General features: G+C 46.1%; 1 protein-coding gene and 1 long non-coding RNA gene across 15 annotated transcripts in view; one reads left to right on the top strand and one right to left on the bottom strand.

Moving 5' to 3' along the window:
- The window catches only part of WDR20 (WD repeat domain 20), a 46177-nt gene extending 31848 nt beyond the window's left edge, over window positions 1–14329 (bottom strand). For 7 of the 14 annotated variants that reach the window (XM_081129634.1, XM_081129624.1, XM_081129631.1 and 4 more), the window contains exon 1: window positions 14035–14314. In XM_081129634.1, the coding sequence (XP_080985760.1) occupies window positions 14035–14283 (249 nt within the window). In that variant the 5' untranslated portion in view covers window positions 14284–14314. Of the gene's footprint in view, window positions 1–14034 lie in introns of all 14 variants that reach the window. The other 7 variants (XR_013998259.1, XM_081129630.1, XM_081129629.1 and 4 more) reach the window with 5 other exon arrangements.
- A 113-nt stretch (window positions 14330–14442) lies between these two features.
- LOC308559472 lies at window positions 14443–18479 on the top strand. The gene is made up of 3 exons (XR_013999137.1): window positions 14443–14828; window positions 15125–15384; window positions 17603–18479. It is a non-coding gene; the product is annotated as an uncharacterized lncRNA (long non-coding RNA).
- Window positions 18480–20391: the final 1912 nt, after the last annotated feature.

Genomic DNA, 20391 nt, shown 5'->3' with positions numbered 1-20391 from the left:
TACAGGAGCTCTTTACACACTGACAGAGAAGAATCTCCAAAATGCATTGTACAAAACAAAAACAAACAAACAAACAAAAAGCAACAAGGCACCAAACAGTGCAGATGCTAAAATTAGGATTTTTTAATGGAGAGAGGACTGTATATATGATTTTGTAAAACCACTGGCCATGTCTGGAAATATACACAAGAACTTAACACTGGTTACTTCTGAGGGGGACGGGGGGCTAGGGGACAGGGTGAGAGACGGCACTGAATGCCCTCTGAATGAACCAGATGGATTTATTACCTATTTAAGAAATGAAACATGCCTACGAGAAGTCATACCCTATCTATATCCTAAACGAAGATTTCTCACTAAGTTACTCGAGATAAATTCCTTTCACTATCCACTCAACAGTACTTACTGGCTTCCACTCTATGCGCCAAGCACTGTGTAGGCGCGCTGGGGTCTCAGAAATGCAGAGAGCCCCCTCCTGCCATGGACTTTAGGAGGGCACTGCCAGTCATCGAGTAATCAGTGCGTGTCAGAGAGTGGTGAGGACTGTGAAGAAATGCCAGCCAGGAAGGGAGTCGAGGGGCTGAGGTGGTGGCTGATAGTAATGCCTTCCTGGGTGGGGCAACAGAAAGCTACTTTGGCAGGATCACACTTGGGCAGATATGGGAAGAAATGAGGGAGCCAGCCTGTGGCAACACAGGGAAAGGATTCTAGTCAGAGAGAACAGCACACAAAATGGCTCAGAGGGCTGAATGTGTTCGGAGCGTGGTAGCAAATCACTCCAGGCGTTTGGGGAGAGACGTCTTATTTTTAGTGATATGGACAAGCATTAGGAAGTTTCAGCAGTGGACAAACACGATCTGACCTGTACTGTTTAGAAGATTGCTGGCTGCCATCAGAAGACTAACAGGCAAGGGGAGAAGCAGGAGCCCATCTGGAGACCACTGCAGTGATTCGAGCAAGAGACGATGCTTCCCTAAACCGAGCAGGTGAGGCAGAGCCAACAGGCGTTACTGAGGAATTGGAAGTAGGCTGAGAAAAAGAAAGAACTCACAGGTGACTCCAGAGTATTTAGCCCAAGCAGCTTTCTACAATGATCTAACAAGTTCATTAAAACCAAAAAAAAAAATTTAAAATTACACATTCATGTAAAGCTCGACTACTCTAAAACAGGTTTTTATAAACACCATCAGCAAAAGCCATGCTTATCAGATACTAAATCAGGAAGCTGCACAAGATTTTAAAGTTGAAAAAAACACACACCTGGGTTTATTCTCTAACTACTTAACGAGCATCTACATGGTGCCAGGCACAACATTAGGGAGTAGTGACCTAAACTATTTTAAGATATATAACTAAGCACCAAAAAAGGGTTGGCAGGAAAAACACCAAAACAAACAGCTGTGAAAGATGAGAATTTTTTTTCCTTACTTGAGTTTTCCAACATTTCTACCATAAACATATCCTTATATTTAACTTTAAGGGGGGAGGGGGATCTTTCCCTTTCACTGCCACCAGGGAAAGAAAAATTCCTACACAGCAAACTTATCAGTAATTTGAACGATTAGCTGACTTTCCTTCTAAGAAAAGCTTTTAAAATGAACAGATTTCTCAGCTTTCTTCGATGCACCTCCCCTTGCCAGTGCTGAGGTCAGATGTATGTGTGGGAGATCTGTGTGGGGAAGAGGGGAGGAGAGGAATAAGGAAACAGAGAAGTGGGGTACAAATAACAGCTTCTGTTCTTTAAATGCGTTATCTTAAGACAGAGATGACAAAGATCAGAGGATGATTCTTTGAAACATTTAATCAAATACCAACTACATTCAAGACAATATGCTTCCCATAGTAATCTACCCACGTCAATAAACAAGTGACAGTCACTTACATGTGTATCCATTCGCTCAAATATTTATAGAGTGCCTATACTACACTGAAGGCACTGAGCGAGACAAGGAGCTCAGCAGTGATCAGACTCATAAAATTAGCCCTCCTAAGTCTGCAATCTAGTTTAGGAGGTGGGGAGAGAAGGGACATTAAATTTCAAATTCAAATTATTTTGTTATTTTCATGACATGCTAGAGAAATGACCTGATAGAAGCTAATAGGAGACGTGACCTAGTCTAGGGGTCAGGGTAAGAGGCTTGGACAAAAATGACATGAGCTAAGATTTGAAGGAGTAGGAATTAAACGGGAAGGGATGGGAGTGGAAGTACATTCAGGCAGAGGAAACAGCACATAAGAAGAATCTGTGGCAAGAAGGGTAAGGCTTGTTAGGAGAATTAAAAGAAAGCCAGTGAGTGAGAAAGATACAGTAAAGGGGAGAGAGGACAGTAAGGTGAGCAAGGGCCAGCTCTCGCAGGGCCTGGTGGGCCATACTAATAATTTTGTTTTTAATGCTAAAAGCCACAAGAACCACTGAAAGCTGTTAAGCCTGGAAGTGACAACCAGATTCACATTTTTAAAGATCACTCTGGCTACTATATAGAGAATAAGTTAGAGGGCAGCAAAGGCAAAGCAGAAGAGTGAGAGGGCTGCATGGTGTCCAGGCGACACGAGGGAGGGCAGTGAAAACAAAAGCAGACACACTCAAGACCCACTTTGGAGGAATTTCTGAAGGAGTTAAAGTGGGTGGGAGGAAGGAGGGAAAAAGAAGGTGTCACGGATAACAATAAAATAGGTAACATTTAAGAGGACCAGAAAGACACAAAGAAAACAAAACTATATAAATACACTGAAAATAAGGGAAAGAAAGACATTCCATGCAAATGCTAACAAAAATAAACTCATTTTCCAAATCTTCAAAACAGAATTTTGGGCAAAAACAGAGATAATGAAAAACATAGTATTACAACACAAAGAATAATCTACAAAGAGTAACGATTCTGAATTTTATATAAAGCAAAAAATGACAAAGAAATATGGACAAGTCCAGAATCAGTGCAGTATTGAACACACCTGTCCGGAACTGGTAACTAAAGCAGCCACAAAAACGGTAAGGCTATGGGCAATGGGAAGAGCATTAAAACTTGATCAAACACACATGCAGGGATGTCACCCTGAGCCTAACAAACAGGACATACATTCTTTTAAAAATACATGGAACATTTTAACTAGCTCGCAAAGAAAACGACTCATCACATTTCAAATAACTGATTTAAAAAAACATTCCATGAGAAAATAGTTTTAAAAAAAAAACCACCACAAACATTCTATGGTGATATAAAATGCAAATAAGTTAATCAAGAACAAAATTAAACACCATGAATAGAAACTAAAAAAATGCCTGCTTAGGGGGGGAAAATACTGCTTAGGAATTCAAGGGAATAAAAATGGACATCAAAGATTAAGATCTTAATATGTGATATTGATATTACCACGTATCTAACACATGGGAGACTGTGTTAAAACAATACTTAGAGGGACTTCTACAGCCTTGTGCATACCATTAAGGAAAGGCTGAAAACCTGTTTTCCATTCAGAAAGCTAGAGAAAGAACAGAGTAAACCTAAAATCCAAACAAAAAAGAAATAGACCGTGACCAGATAGTTCAGCTGGAGTGTCGTCCTGATGCACCAGAGTTGTAGCTTCAGTCCCTGGTCAGGGCACATACAAGTCAACAACAAATCAATGTTTCTCTCTCTCCCCCTTTCTTTCGCTCTCTCTAAAATCAATTTAAAAAAAGAAAAGAAAGATAACAGGTATTAACAAATTAGAAAACAAAACAAAACCAGTAGCTGATTCTTTGAAACAAAATTTTAATTGACAAACTCTTGCCAGTCTGTCTGTTCAAGAAAAAATTAAACTATGAATGAGGGGCTGAAGCTCAAGCTGGTGACTGAACCCGGCAGCAACCTGAGTGCCCCAGGGGCTCTGGAGCAAGTCCCAGCTCTGCAGAGAGGACAGTCACAGTTCCATTACCCATGATCCCAGCAGGTGGTCCAGAAAGCAAAAGGCAGATGGACCTGGCCAAAGTCACCATCACGAAGGAAGTGACAGAGCTTTGCTGAAGCGTATGGAGTATCAGTTTTAACTGCCCTAATTCCGATTCCTGCTTTCAAGGGAATACCCACTGGATTAATTTATTGCAATAATACTTTTTTCTTTGGGGGGAGAAAAGTCATAAACAATTTTAGGAACAAAAGATACAGATACAGTAGAAACTTATAATGGAAGTGAGAAAGGGGAACAGGGCCTTCCTAAGGAAATCCAGTAAGCACCAGGCAGAGCAGAAGAACTGACAAAGGTGGAAGTAGTGAATGGCCAGGGAGGTGTGGGCTAGAAAGGTAAAAGCCGAGATTGAAGTGTCAGGACAAGGAGTGTTTTAATAAAGAGAAGATGATCGGCAGTGTCAGATGGTGCTGAGAAATCAAAGAAGTGTGGGCTGCATGGTGGCCCGTGGATTTGGCAGCATGAAGCTGAGTAGCCAGGATCCTGCAGAAACTAGAGAAGTGGGAGCCAAGGTCACCCTGGAGCAGGAGGACAACTGTGTCTATCTGAATTAGCAAATCTGGGGCTGAGGCCGCTTCAGCTGATGATAAGACCCAGAGTGTCACTATGGGAGACAGAGCCAGAGGTGGACTAGAGGAGGTCACAGACGGAAGCCAGGTGCTGGCCGGGTCCTGCAGTGGATATGCAGCTATGCAGGAAGACAGCAGAACTGCAGTGGAAAGGAAGGCTGTGAGGCAGGTACCGAAGTCTTCAATGAGCAGAGGTGGCCAGGAAGCCAGTATAGTCATGAGGAAAAAAGGCAGCCTGAGTCTATGGGAACAGGCTCCAGAGGACGCCAGGGGAGTGGCAATGAACCTGGGCCTGGTCCAGGGCTGCACTTGCAGTCCAGCGGCAGGACTCTGCAAAGCCAGTGTTGCTCAGCGGTTGAGCGTCAACCTATGAACCAGGAGGTGGTGGTTCGATTCCTGGTCAGGGCACATGCCCGGGTTGCAGGCTCCTCGATCCCCAGTGGGGGGCGTGCAGGAGGCAGCCGATCAACGACTCTCTCATCATTGATGTTTCTCTCTTTCCCACTACTTTCCTCTCTCTGAAATCAATAGACATATTAAAAAAAAAAAAAAAAGTAGGCATCTTGGCATGCAATTGGAAACTATTTAAAAAAAAGAACTTTTAAAAAAATGACAACAGCCAACACAACAATAACTGTCCACTATGAATGAATTAAAATTATACCTGGTTGTTGTTGTTTTTGTCAGACTGGCAAAAAATATATTTTTTGGTGTGCAGCAGAATTTTAGTAATTATTTTACGTGCCATGACATGAACAAGGTTGAAAACTGCTGCTCTACCCCTTCAGCCCACCCACCCATCAGAATTCAGTTCCAATGCCACCTTGTTGAAGTCTAAGTTCTATTACAATTGAGACAAATGTTACATTGTAATCATCAACTATCCGGAGCAAATGGAACACTGTGAGTCTTGTAGAGCAGAACAGGCTAAAGAGTGACCAGGAGGAAAAAGAAAGAAGTACATGGCATGGCCAACTTAGAATTCTAGATAATCAATGCTGAGTAACAAAATCAACTCAGGTACCACAGAGACCTCTTCATGGAGCTCAGTTTCCCTTACCAGAATAGGGGAAACCAGGTGCCCTCCTACATGCACTCACACTGTCGATACTAAAGAAAGTGAGCCAAGACTTTAATCAGGGTGCTTACACTTCCTGTACCACAGACTCCTTCTCACAATGTTTTTAAATATAAAAGACTACAAAAGAGATCAATCATATTAAAATTAAGTTATACTACATTAAACAAATTTAAGACTTTAAAGTTTATTTCACATAAAGAATAATAAGCTCTAGTAGCTGACCCACAAACAACTGTAATTTCAGAGTAGTGATGAGTGTAAATGTTACTTGCTATCTGCAAAAACCACAATGTGAAATGCAAACATGTGATCTTCATTGGTGAGAAAGTAACAGGTCTGTTGCGACTGTGATTTGTTGCCTATATTCACAACTGAAGGACACCTTAAAATTCAGTTGGGATTGTAAAAACAAAGATGTAAAATATTTTTTCCCATCTAGGCTGACACACTCTCCAAATTCTATTTGGGTTAAGAAGCCCTAATAAGTGAGTATTGTTGAAAATAGCCGACACCATCTCACCACTAGGGTGTAGGCACTTCAGGCCAGAGACTAAGTCAGATCTGTCTTTGGGTCTACGAGTCCAATGTTAGCTGAACGAATAAGCCATTTATTATTCCACTGGACTGTGAACTCCTTGATGGCACAGATTCTGTCTCAACAACAATATAGGGCAGGCACTCAACAAATCTTGACAAAACGAACGTGTGTGTGAATATCTATCTCCTTGGTTAGATGATAATCCCCTCATGGTCAGGGATTGTCTCAGACTTTGATTTCCTGGTCTAGTATACTGCTTTTCACAAAACCATTATTTATTAAGTGAAACATTAAGAACAAGACAGAGCCTCTGAAATGCAGCTCAAAGTCAGTAATGAGAACGAGCAGCTGAACCAGTTTTGCTGGGGGAGGGGGGCGCCATGCAACAGTGAGCTGGCTGTGGGCCCGCTAAAGAGCAGCGCCAGGTCACAGGGATGATCGACACTGTGGTCACTTGAGAATATGTTAAAATATTCCCGTTCTTTTAAAATATAAAAACCTTATAAATTCATTCCTCATGAATGACTGTTACTTCTTTCCTATGGAATCTAATTTCAAGTCCATTTTTCCTTTTTTTTAAATCCTCACCTAAGGATATTTTTTCCATTGCTTTTCAGAGAGTGGAAGGGGGAGAGAGAGAAACATCGATGTGAGAGAGACACACCGACTGGTTGCCTCCTGCACGCCCAGACCGGGGCCAGGGATTGAGCCCTGCAACCAAGGTACGTGCCCTTGGCCGGAATCAAACCCGGACCCTTCAGCCTGCAGGCCGACGCTCCAACCACTGAGCCAAACCGGCCAGGACATCAGGTCCATTCTTCAACTACTACAAAACAAGGTAAAGTGTAGCACAGATGGATTTGGCGTGTTTTTAGTCTACTGTACCCCATTTTTTAAGAATCCACACTACAAAACAGGATTGACAATAAAACATTACTCAATTCACAAATCATCAATTGGCAGAGAAGCTGGGAAGTTGAGAAAATGCTGAAAGGTAAGAGCAATTGCCAACTTAAGCTCAATCAGAAATGAAGATAAAGCATTTCTGAAATTAGAAAAATAACACTAAAAGTTTTAAAGTTTACAAATATGTGATCTGTATACATCATTTCAGGGAAAATCATCTATTTGAAATCCAATCCAATATTCTTCTCCTATCCGGCAGAGAAACACTTGGCGTCATCTTTACTCCTTAATTCCACTTGATACTTGTACTGCTTGTGCCACTGCAGGGCACATGCCTTCTACTTTGTTACGATCATCAGTATAGAACAAAGGTCCTTACAGACCCGAAATGTCTTAATTCACCTTCAAGTTATCCACGATAGACAGCAATACCTTATACATAACAACCCTGCAATGTACACAACTTGATGAATGAGGTAGTGGTGTTTTTTTAAAAAAGAAAAAGAAAAAGCAAGACATACTTTATACTCTATTATCAAAAACAGATGCCAAATGTTTACAGGATAGGTAACCTGTCACTGATATTCTCAGAACATTTAAAATGTCCTAAAAATTACAACCGAGAATGTCTACCAATTAAAGTTATCTCTATTTTTGATGTCTACTCCTAAATAACCAAATAGGGCCACATCTAATATTTCTGCACAAACTAACCTCATTAAATATACATAAAAAACAGTGTGACTCAGTTGAGCATGACCCCACATACCGAAAGGTTGCGGGTTCGACTCCCAAAGGCACATATCCAGGTTGCAGGTTTGATCCCTGGTTGGGGTGCATACAGGAGGCAACAGTTTGATGTTTCTCACATCAATGTCTCTCTCTGTCTCTCTCTCCCCCCTTCTCTCTAAAATCAATAAAAACATATTAAAATATATATATGTATATGTAAATAAAACTGTTCTCTAAGGCATCAAATACCAGACTACAAAAATCTTCACATTTATTTTTAAACAAGGTTCTTTAGGCATTTGGCCAAATAGTCAGTGACAAAATCCACTAACTATGTTTTGATTCTTGCTCAAGGTTTCTACCAGAGCACAACAAACACTTAAATAAATTAAGTCACTAGATGAACTCAATGATAATAAACATAGGTGACAAGTTTTCTGAGGGTGGAGACTTTGTCTACACCCAGCATCTAGAACTGTAATTCCTATCTGGTAGGCGTGCCCCATAAATATTTGCTTAAGGAATGGCATTCACGGCTATCTCATGGATTTCACTGACATATCTGCGAGGTTCTGGCCATTGCTGAGATCCACCCAGGGAGTCTTTCAAAATCTCATCACCAACCTCTGCTTCAAGGTCAAGAGAACCAAGGTATCACATGAGCATCTCAAGCCTGCTGTAAGAGATAAATTAAGACGCTTTCCCCTCAATACGAGAGTCTACAGTCAAATAACTAAATCTTTATTAATATTTCAGAAGTCATTAAATAGCCCTTAATGGAAAAAAATTCTAGGTTTCCACTCAATTCCACACATGCCCTACTAAGTACAAAATTTCTCTAAGTCAAGCTGATATAAAAAGTTCTAGACTTTTAAGCTTCTTTCAAAACTATGAATGGGGAGCAGAGAGGTGTGAAAATTACAGATGGGGAGGTGTGAAAAACATAACCTTCCCTGCAGCAGTCCAGTATCTAAAACTACTGGGGGGAGGCTTTAAAAGACATCCAGTTTACCCTCCCACACAAAGCATGAATTCCTCAGTCACCAACAGGTGGTCCTGCAGGCTTTGCCAAAGAGAATATTTTCCATACCGAATGATCATTCTCTCCCAGGTCAAACCATCACCGTCCTTGATAACTTCGACTCTAAAAATATTTTAGCTATTACTAATGGACTCTTCTGACCCCTGCTTCATCTCAGCAAGGTAAGTACAAAGCTTTTTCCAAAATGAAGACCTAGAATCACAGTGTGTCCAACTTGCTGTCACAACACTCCACACTTCCCAATTCCCATTCGAGAAGTAGGCAATGGCCTGGCTGGCGTGGCTCAGCGGTTGAGCATCGACCTATGATCCAGGAGATCGCCCCTGGTCCTAGCCGGTTTTGCGCAGTGGTTAGAGCTTCTGCCCGAGGGCTAAAGGGGCCTGGGTTTAATTCCGGCCAAAAGCACCTACCTCGGTTGCAGACTCGATACCTGGCCCACATTGGGTGTGTAACAGAGGCAACCAATCGATGTGTCTCTCACGTCAATGTTTCTCTCTCTCCCCCTCCCCTTCCATTCTCTCTGAAAAGCAATGGAAAAAATATCCTTCGGTGAGGGTTAAAAAAAAAAAATTATCACCCTGGTCGGGTGGCTCAACTGGCTAGAGTGTCATCCCAATACACCAAGGCTGCAGGTTCGATTCCTGGTCAGGGCACATACAAGGAGCTACCAATGAATGAATAAATAAATGAAACAACGAATCTGTCTCTCTCCCCCCCTTTTCCCCTCTCTCTCTAAAAATCAATTTTTTAAAAAAGTATAAGAAAAGTAAACATTATTGCCCTGGCCAGTGTGCACAGTGGTTAGAGCATCAGACTGCGTACCTAAGGGTCAAGGATTCGATTCCCAGTCAAGGCCATGTACCTGGGGTGTGCGCAGGAGGCAGCCAGTCAATGTGTCTCTCTCACATTGGTGTTTCTCGCTCTCTCTCTCTCTCCCCCTTCCACTCTGAAAAGCAATGGAAAACACATCTTCAGGTGAGGATTAACAGAATAAATAAATAAATAAAAGTAAACATTACTGAGCACAGAATCATACCACTTTAAGAGTTAAAAAGGCCTTGTAAGCCACCTAATTCTGTGTCCCACCAATTGTAGGAACTGCTTCAGTAACATCTCTGAGCAGCACATTTGTGGCCTGGAATCTCAAGATGGGGGGTGGAGAGGAAGGCTCTTTGACCTGAATGTCAAGTAATTCTGAATATGCAGAGCTTTAAAAGGTGTTTGTTAGTACACAGATCTGGTAGGTAACATGGTTTGACAGAAGTAGATCAAAAGCAATCTGTGCCATTTGGTTCCTTTCCACTATACTTCACTATCAACTTGCTACACAATTTCCCAGTTGTAAGAAAGCTAAATTTGTAGCCTATTAACAATACTCTTCAATGTCTTTAAAAAGATGTGAGCTACTAAAAATGTCTGTTACTTTTGGGCTCAAAATTAAATAGGTTTTTCAGCTTCTAAATATTTTTTTAAAGTAGGACATAGATGGACATGGACATTTTATTCAGTCATTTACTCAACAAGTAAACAGCAAGAATATACTCTATGCTGGACACTGCTGGGTGCTAGGAAGACAGAGAAGGCAGAAAAGGCATGGTACCTATTCTAAGGGAGCTTTGTTTATCAAAGAGAAAATCAGATTATCACCCAAAGAATTACAATTTTTAAAAGGTGCTAGAAAGGCAAAGTACAAGATGCTCTGAGAACATGTAATAAGGGAAAACATCTGATCTAGCCTGGGAATCAAAGAAGGATTTGCAAGGAAGTGATGTTTCGGCTGGTAGACATTCACATTTACGTAAAAACAGATCTCCATAAAACGAAAGGGTTTGTCCAATAATCCCAACTACCTCTGGCATCTTTATCCTAAAACACCTCTTTTTTAAAGAGAAAAGCAAAGCATGCTACAGAGCAGGGGCGGGGAACGTCAGGCCTGTGGGCCGCACGCAAGCCATGAAATCATTTGGTCTGGCCCTGCCAAGGCAACCACAAGCAACACTCAAAATTCAATAAATCTAAGAGCTTTCTTCATAGCTAATTTTTATGTTGATAATTTTGTATGGCCTTCAAATGATGTCATAAATATCCAAATGGCCCTTGGTAGAAAAAAGGTTCCCCACCTCTGCTATAGAGAGACTTGAAAGCTAGTCAGTGAAAGTCCTTTGGGGGAGGGACAGGGTCTTACTCATCCTTGGATACCCCACATCACCTTACCTAGTATAATTATCATCATGGGAGTCACTCACATCTTTGTTGGAATTATTAGTGTCAGTATTAAATCAGTGTTGACATTACCTTTAGTTAAGCAACATAAATCCACAAAACTACATCTCCTCACACAAGAAACCCCATTCCGAACTCCGGCTGTGAAACAATGCTTCCATCTACCTCACAGGTCTGCTTTCAAGACTCAGTGAGAGAAATGTGGCAAAATGCTGGGTAAATTCTGAAATGCTTGGAGGCTATGGCATCAGCGTGACCAGAAAGCCTGACCCGTCTCTTCTCACCATTTCTCTGGAGCCAGCGCGCTTCCTCTTCCTCAGCACCAGGAACCCTGACAGGCCTGCAGTGCTCTCCAGCCCTGGTTTCTCCGAGGGGTCAGGCTGCGTAAGCTCGAGGCCCCTTTCTGGCCCAATGGTGTTTTAATGCTCACCAAGGATATTTTTTCCATTGCTTTTGTGGGGGGGGGGGGACATTGATCTGAGAGACACACATCCACTGGTTGCCTCCTGCACTCGCCCTGAGCATCGAACCCGAGACCCTTCAGTCCGAGGCCGACACTCTAACCACTGAACATAACAACTAGGGCCAAAGGGCCAGGACTGCAGTTCTTGGCACAGATGTTAGCCTACCTCCTCACGCAGTCCATTCCCTACAACTCCATACTTCCTTTCAGGACGTTTTTTTCAGGAGACCTATTTTCACTTATTTTACATGCCGATTCCAGTTGAATGTGTTCATCCAAATCAAAACTTCTGAATGATCTGAAAAACTGTTGTAAAACTTTACATGCCCCAAAGAAAAAATTTTAAAAATAGTCAAAATCACCAACTGTCAAAACAGATTTATAACTCCTAACCCCAAAAAGTAAATTCTGGCTTCTGATTAAGGAACACTGTCTGCTCTATTTTAAAATCAAAAAATAGAATCACAAAAACAATCACTTATACTCAGAAATAATAAATGCAAACTCATTCATGGGAAAAAAAATTTAATTATAATGGCTAGACAAGAGGTAAATTATATTTACCATATAATGCAAATATGATAAGAAATTTTACAAAAAAATTAACGTGCTCAGATAAATTATGCAGCTAAAGGCAAATTTACGTTTAAGATTTTGTCTTGTTTAAAATAATTTTTTGGTGTAGTTTTGAAAAGCTCTCCTGGTTTTGCCTTTCACTGAACAGTACCCCACTAAAAGAGAATTCTATTTTCATACTTGCAGGCAAGAGACCTGTTTTTATGATGCAAACCAGGGCTACCTGATCCACATAAGGTTACCCACTAGAATGCTTCAGAAATGACATACTTTCAAAGAAAACCTTTTTTAAAAAAGATAACACCTTCTTTTACACTACCATTACTTGCTAGCAAACAAGTTTTTAAGCACTTACTTATTTTTATATAAATTTTAATAACTTAAGATTCTAAACTTACTTCCAGATAAAAGGCTGATCTGTCCGGTCCCAATATCAGTGTCAAGATAGCAGCTTCCTGTTTGATAGTTATTCTTCATGCTTATTTTAACTCTATTTTACACCCACGGAGTGTTCCGGGGCTTTAAAGTTCATTACAGTCAATACAGTATAAATTGAATGTGTGCGTTGCGACGTTCTCTTTTTAAAGAGGCGCAGGTAAGAAGCTAAACAGCTCGTCCAAGGTCACCCAACAAGTCAGTGACAGAGTTGGGACTAGGACTGAAACTTCTGCTCCTAGACTGCTAATGACTTCACACTCTCCCAGCTTCAAAAGAGAAAAAAATGAAACCAGGCGATCTACGGCCAGGAACCTGTAACACTGTAACAGCCTACCTCAGACACAGCGGTACCCTTAACACAGTAACAAAATTCACCTTGAACCGACCAGACCGCTCGCTACATTTAGAGACTGTCGCTCCCTACGGCTCTGGACACACCGAACCCCGGAGAACGTTCACTCCGCAGCATGAACAATCTGTGCACGCCAACCGACCTCGCACCATGAGCCTGGTACCCCCGCCCCGTGCCTAGAACCGTGAGCCCGGTACCCCTGCCCCGCGCCTAGAACCATGAGCCCGGTACCCCCGCCCCGTGCCCACGCGCCGCGGGGGGCGTGACCGTCCTCCCCCTTCCCGGAGTCAAGTCAAACACCACGTACCCCAAGAGCAGTTCTCCATGAGAACCAAGCTATGCTGCTGGATGACAGAAAAGCTCTCTCGTCAGTTGCTTCTTTTTAAAGGGGTATTTTTAAAGCATGATTACATGCTTCGCAGAATTCCTGTGAAGTCGCCCGCCAAGCCCGCTCCTCGTAAAGTCGCTTTTGGGGCACAGCCCCCCTCGCCGGGCGAGGCTGACCCGGGCACGCTCGCGCGGAACCCTCCCGGCCGGCTCGGCGCTGGAAACCTCCCTGCGACCCACAGCCCGCGGCCCCCCTGTAAGGGACCGGAGGGCCCTCTCTGACCACCTCTCAGAGGAGCCCCCCCGCGGGGACAGTGACAGCAGCCCCCCCGGACGCCTCGGGAAGGCGCAGGTGCTGACACCGGGAGGAGGGGCTCCGTGGCAGTGTCAGTGCGGCAGCGGGCGCGGCGGCCCTGGGCGCCCGCAGGTCCTGCCCGCCGGCGCTCGGGGGGCTCCGCTCCGCTCCCCGGCCGCCCGCCCGCCCTCTACCCTGGAGCGAGGCCCGCGGCGCTCCCGGGAGGCCGGGGAGGCGAGGCCGGCTCGGCGGGCACAAGGCCACCCCACCTCTTCCGGGGCCCGCAGGCCCGCGCCCGGCCGTGTCAGAGCCCGGCGGCGCCCGGCGGACCCTGCCCGGGGGCCCCGGGACGGAGCCCGCCCCCGGCCCGCCGCCCCCGCCCTGCCCTCCGGAGCCCCCTTCCTCAGGAGCACCCAGAGGAGTTACCGGCCCACTCAAAAGTAAGCGCGACGGCCGCCCCGCCGGTCACCCCGGCCCCCGCTGTCACCGCCCCGCTCCCGGCCTCCGCCCGCGCCGCCGGCGGCCCCGGTGACGCCCGGGTCGGTACCTTGCGGACCCCCTTGTAGATATAGAAGTAGAGCTCCCGGCCCACATTGAAGCAGAGGCGGTCGCCGTTGCCAGACTGGTCGTTGAGGTTTACGAAGGAGACGCGGACAGGGTTGGATCCCTGCGAGTTGAAGGGCACCCGGTTGGGCCGGCTGTACTCCGAGTTCGGCAGCAGCTTGTACAGACCTTCCCGGGTGGTGAATTGGGTCTTAATCTCGTTCATCTCCTTCCCTCCTCCCTCCGTCGCCATCTTGGAAAGCAGCGTTCATCCTGCCCTAAGTGCCCGGATCACGCCCACCGCGCAGGCGCCGTCCCGGGCTCGCCCGCTCCCCCCGCCCCTTCCCCCTGGCCCCGCCCACCGGCGAGCGGCCCGGCGCCGGCCGGCCGAGGGGAAGGGGCGGGCTTGTTTACGGCGCGACTGCGCAGGCGCGCTCACCTGGCGCGCTCCACGCGGCCGGGCGGCCGCAGGCTCCTCCCCCGGGCGCGCCCCGAGTCCGGCTCAGGTGAGGCCTGTTCCGCCCGGGGGCCGACAGGTCGTGCATCCAGGTCCTCCCCCCGGGCCCGGCCTGGGGGAGACAGGAGGTGAGCTCGGGGCGACCGTGCCCCGACGCACCCCGGGACCCGGGGGAGCCGAGGAAGAGAGTCGCCTCGGCCGCCCCCCCTTCTGCCGCGAGGGGAGCCCCGAGCCCCAGTGCTATGCCTTCGGGAGGGGCGCGGGGCGGTCCCCCTCCCGTGGGGCCACCCCGCGCGACTGTGAGGACCCCTCCGCACCTCCCCGCCGCAGTTTCCCAGCAGGTACCGCAGGACCCGAGTTTCGCGCTTCACCATCTTTTTAGGGGGCGGGTGGAGGGAGAGCGGGGTGTCTGTGCGCCCGGCCCGCGTCTGCAGGCCAGCTACCCGGCCCCCGGTCTAGGGGCGTCGGGTGCTTTTAAGGAGAAAGTAGGTTTTGTGGGCACTTCTGTCAGGTTCGTCTTCCCAGGTGTTTAGAGGAAAGGAGGGAGGGGGCGGGAGCCAGAGACGGTCCAGCGGGACTCGCTCACCCTACTCAATGGTTTACAGACCGTTGATTTTTTTTGATTTTTTTTTTAAAGAGGCTCAAGTGGCATCTGCTAAGTTGTTTCCCAGGCATGGTTTTGTGCCTGTAACTGTATTACGTCCAGATATGTAAGGACGGGCCCACGTGCCGAAGGTGAAACAGTCGGCGTGTTGCACGAGGTAGTAAGAAAGTTTCTGAAGCGGCGGAAACATTGTGACAGCTCGCGGACGGCGGGTGCAACATTTGTTACAGCCAGAACGAAATCGCCCTCCAAGTTCTCATCACAGCCGGGGGTCACAAAAGAAGCGGCGGGAGGTGAGTTCCAAAGTCAGAGGAGCCTAAATCATAAACATCTTATGTATCACAAAGCAGGTCGATGCCAGTGGAAACTGCCAGTGATGTAATAATGCATTTGACACTAACAGCCTGTATCCTTTGTTGGCAAAAAAAAGCACTAACATTCTACTTAATTAATAGGCCCCTAAAATACTTTATGACATTTTCTTGTTGTTGTTTGGATGTTATCTGCATTTGACGTAAAAGTCAAATAGACATCAGAAGTCTTTTAAAAATACCAGGATGTCTTTTGTGGTCACCATGGATTGGTCCCAATTTTCTATAACTGTGTTTTTTTACATTGAAAATATATATTTATAATGATCACCTTGAGGGATAGTGACATCCTGAATCATCTAAAAATAATTCAGCTGTTTTCCTGTTATCAAGGGGAAAAAAGTATAATAATACTTTTTTGGAGGAAAAAATAACTTGGCAAGCGAAAGTTAAAACAAAAAAATTTTGTTGGCCCTCAACCACAACTTTCAATTACCCATAATATGCCTCAAGCATTCTATTATGGTTTTATTCTATATACATTTAACATATTTTATTGGGATCACAGTTATAACAGGCTGTTCACTTTGTCCCATCCAAAGCCTTGGAATAATTTCTGTTCTTAACATGTTTTCCCTTGTAGCTTTCCCCCCACACTCAAGGCTTCAGTAAGTAACACCTGAGTGTATATAACTGGATCTGACCTGAGGTTCATTTCTGATTTTCAGTTTCCTGGTACTTGGATTTGTACCTCAGATTCATTAGTCTCTAAACCTTATCAGTTCCCTTTCCTTTTCTTCAAATTTATTATATAATGGCTTTATGAATGAGTTCCTTAATTTCATCTTTTCTCTCAACCGTACTCCTATAAACAACTTCCAAATTAGTTTTTGTTTTTTTAATGTTTTTTTTACACTCTTTTACTTTTTAAATTCTTATCAGTTACAGTTTACATTCAGTATTATTTTGTATTGGTTTCAGGTGTACAGCATAGCGGTTAGACAATCATATACTTTACAAAGTGGTCCCCCAAAATGTCCAGTACCCACCTGGCACCATGCATAGTTATTACAATATTATTGACTATATTCCCTGTGCTGTACTTTACATCCCCACATTTTCTTAAAACATTACTTAAAACATGCTCTTGCCCAGAAACTTTCAATGACTTGCAATAGCCGTATTATTGAAGTTGTGCGCCCGGCAGTTCTCAGCCTGTCCTCAGGTATTGCAGAAAGCCTGCATTCCAGTCAGGCTGCTCTGCATCACCCTTAGCTCTCTGTCTTGCTGGAAGAGAACCTGCTTTCCTCTGCTTCCCCTTCAGACCTAGTTTAAGTCCCACCTTCACCAAGCCTTCCCCAAGCCCTGGGTGACAAAACCGTGTTTGAAACCAAGGATTCTCAATTCAGGACACATGGCTGGCTTCAGGAACTGCTTGAATTCTCTGTAATTGTATTCAGAATTTTGTTCATTATATTATTGTTCATTATATTCATTATAGTATTGAAGTCTACAGCCCTTCATTAGATGCTCAAAGAGGTGTGACCACCTTTCCCCCCAAAAATTTAAAAATTACCTCTCTCAACTCCTGTGGCACTTCTCTCAGCTTTTACTGTTACCTTCTTTTGGTATTAGCATATGCTAATTGTATTCATATTTATCAGCATATGCTAATTATATTGGTATTTATTAGTATATGCTAATTGTATTGATATTTATCAACATATGCTAATTACCTTTTATTGAGGTTTCTCTTTTGGTATGTAACCCGCTGCAGTTCAGCCAGGCTGTATGCTCACTCTGGGATACAAGGGACCTCGTTCATATTCTTTGCATCCTCAAATATTTGGGTGCCCACACACGCCACCTGTTCTAGCCTTTGGTAGGCATCAGTAAACAAAAATCCCTCACCCGTGGAATTTATATTCTTGCAAGGAGAAGACAAAGGGTAAACAATAAACACAAGAAAAACAGCCGTTGTGCTTGGAAAAGCAGCAGAGCCAGAGAAGGCGGGTCGGGAGTGTGGGGTCGTTTGCAGTTTAAAATGTGATCAACTGTGGGCTTGATCCCCACCCTGATGTGTCTCTCTCACATAGATGTTTCTCTCTCTCTCCCTCCCTTCCTCTCGCTCTAAAAAGTCAATAAAAACATATCCTCAAGTGAGGATTAAAAAAAAAACTTTAAAAAAATGTTTACACAGCTGCCATGTGACCCAGCAGTTCCACTCCTGGTATCTACCCAAGAGAAGTGAAGCCATGTCCACGCAAAGGAAAAGCCAACCAAATGTCCGCTCTCTGGTGAACAGGTGCACAGTACGGTCCAGTATTAGCCGTAAGAAGGCGTGAAGTGCTGATTCGTGCGGGTGCGTGCCTCACGCAACCTGGGTAAACCTTGAGAACGTCACGCCAGGTGAAAGGAGGCAGACGCAAAGGGCTGCAGAGTGTGTGGTTCCATTATAGGGAATGTCAGGAGCAGGCAGATTTGTTGAGACAGAAAACAGGTGAGCGGTTGCCTAGAGGTGGTAAGGGGGGGCGGGAGGGGTGCCTCATACAGAGTCTCATTTGGGGTGACAAAAATGTGCTAATAGTGATTGCGTTGATGGTTGCACAATTCTGAATATACACTGAATTGTACACTGTAAATGGGTGAATTGTATGTGCTGTTAAAACCGGAGCACACCCTGTGTGGTGCCCAAGTTATGTCTCAGACAGCTACTAAGTCATGAGGAATAAATATGTGTTAGGTGGTTCGGCCTCTCCTAGTAAGTGGACCTGCTAGTATTCCTTCGGTCAAGGGGTGGCATGAAGTTACTGAGACACTAAGCGCTCTGAGAACCAGTCAGTCCGGGAATCTCCGCCCTGAGACCTGAGCCAGCCCGGCCAGCGTGGCTCAGCGACTGAGCGTCAGCCTGTGGACCAGGAGGTGGAGGTTCGATTCCCGGTCGGGCACGTGCCCGGGCTGTGGGCTGGATCCCCAGCAGGGGGCGTGCAGGAGGCAGCCCATCAATGACTCTCATCGATGTTTCTCTCTCCCTCTCCCTTCCTCTCTCTGAAATCAATAAAGACATTTTTTTTTTTAAAAAAAAACAAGACCTGAGCATCCCTTCATTTCCAAGTTGGACCTGCATTTTTATCTCTACCTGAACCCATTCCCCCGCTTTTCTTTTAGGACCTAAGGAAGGTGTATCTCTTGTTTTGAAAACGAATTCTCCGTCGGGCTCCTCTAGTCCCTCTCATCTCCTCCAGGCCACCAGGCTCCGGCAGTGCCTCACCTACCACGTCTCCTGGGCACTCCCACCCCCCCACCGCACCCCCTCCTCCTCCCCGCCCTGTAAACATGCCCAGCAAGGAACAGTAGCAGCAAAGAGGAAACAGTGGGCAGTGCGCCCGAGAGCCTGGCCGCGGTGTGGTTGTCAACAGGACTGCTCTCCCTCCCCAACTAAAAACAAAACCTCCACCTATCTCACCATCTCTCTGGCCGCAGCCTTAAAGGACTCACAGCCGACTCCCGCCCCCTCACCTGTGTGCTGTTTCAATTCTCTCAGGCTCCCGGGAGACGACAGAAACGTGGGTTCCAAACCACAGTAACGGAGGGCAAAGCATATGAAGAAAATGAGAGAATCGGCTGTCCCAGGCTGTGACATCCGTCACAGACACAGAACCGGCTGAGTTACTAGAGTCCTCTTAGCACTGCACCGGGATCAGGACACCACTGTTTGTAGGTGGAACCAGCTTTATGCTCACTGTTAAGTTCCCCCAGTTATTGGTTCAGTGGCAGCCTGTCCAAGCGGCCCAGTAAATACTGTGGGTTTTATCTCAGAGATTAGAGCCGGGGCGCCCAGGCCCGATAGCCTGGTGACAGTTTCTCACTCCGCCCGAGAACCGGGGACAGGAGAGAGGAGACTGAAGGGGCGAGTTGGTGCTCTGCGTATAGGGAGGGAGTCGCGTGTCTCCCCGAAGCGACCAGACGTCCAGTCCTTGTCAGTCGCCCGGAGCCTCGCCCACGTCGCTGGCTGCTGAGTGACCTACAGCCATCGTCTTCTGCGGAGTCGTGTCTGGGGGCCTGTGACCCGAAATAAGATGCATTTGTTAACTTAAAAATCCATTTTCGGCCCTGGCTGGTGTGGCTCAGTGGTTAAAGCGTCAGCCTGCACACCGAAGGGTCGCGGGTTCGTTTCCCGGTCAAGGGCATGGACCCGGGTTGCAGGTTTAATCCCTGGCCCAGTCGGGGCGCATGTGGGAGGCAACCCATCGATGTGTCGCGCTCACATCGACTTTTCTCTCTCCCCCTTTCCCTCCCTTCCTCCCACTCTCTCTCAAAATCAATGGGAAAAAATATCCTCGGGTGAAGATTAATAACAAAATCCATTTTGGGAGTTCTTATTTGGAAAAGCAAGATCTAGCCTGAGACGGAGGGAGTGGTGCTCTCGGGAAGGTCGCCGTAAAGGGCGGCGGACAGTGGTGGTCACCGGGCGGGGCGCTGAGCTCACGGAGGCAGGGGCCACTCTCTCCAGAGGTGGGAGCCCCGCGTAGATGGTGAGGCACGTGGCAACGCCCAACGCCTCCTGCATTTATTTCTGGTTTTCTCCTTTCCGGTCTTCATGTTTTTATCTCTCCCCCCCCTCTTCCCCTTCCTGGGGTCCCCCTTTCTGCATGCTCCCTCGCTCACCCGTGGTACCTGAGGTTCCTCATTCCTGTCACACCGGGGCCTTCGTGCCTTGGCACAAGCGAGGTGTCCTTTCCGCTCTGGCTGCCCAAGGGGATGGAATGCGCCGCATCCTCCAAGCCTCCACCACAAGTCCCCTCTGCCTGTTGGTCCCTCGGGCCCCGGCTACAGGCCTGTCCCCTCCGAGAGCCTCTCCCTGGCTCCCCAGGTCTCAGTGACGTCACTTTATATGGTCTCCTCAGCCTTGCTTTTCCCTTACAGCACTTACCACAATTCTAACGGCGTATTCATTACGCATCCGCCCATTTTCACGGTCACCTACAC

This window comes from Miniopterus schreibersii (genome assembly GCF_964146895.1).
Source record: "Miniopterus schreibersii genome assembly, chromosome: 1".
In the NCBI taxonomy this organism is placed as follows: Eukaryota; Metazoa; Chordata; class Mammalia; order Chiroptera; family Miniopteridae; genus Miniopterus; species Miniopterus schreibersii.
The sequence above is the reverse complement of the archived record's forward strand: the minus strand, read 5'-3'. Positions and strand labels throughout refer to the sequence as shown.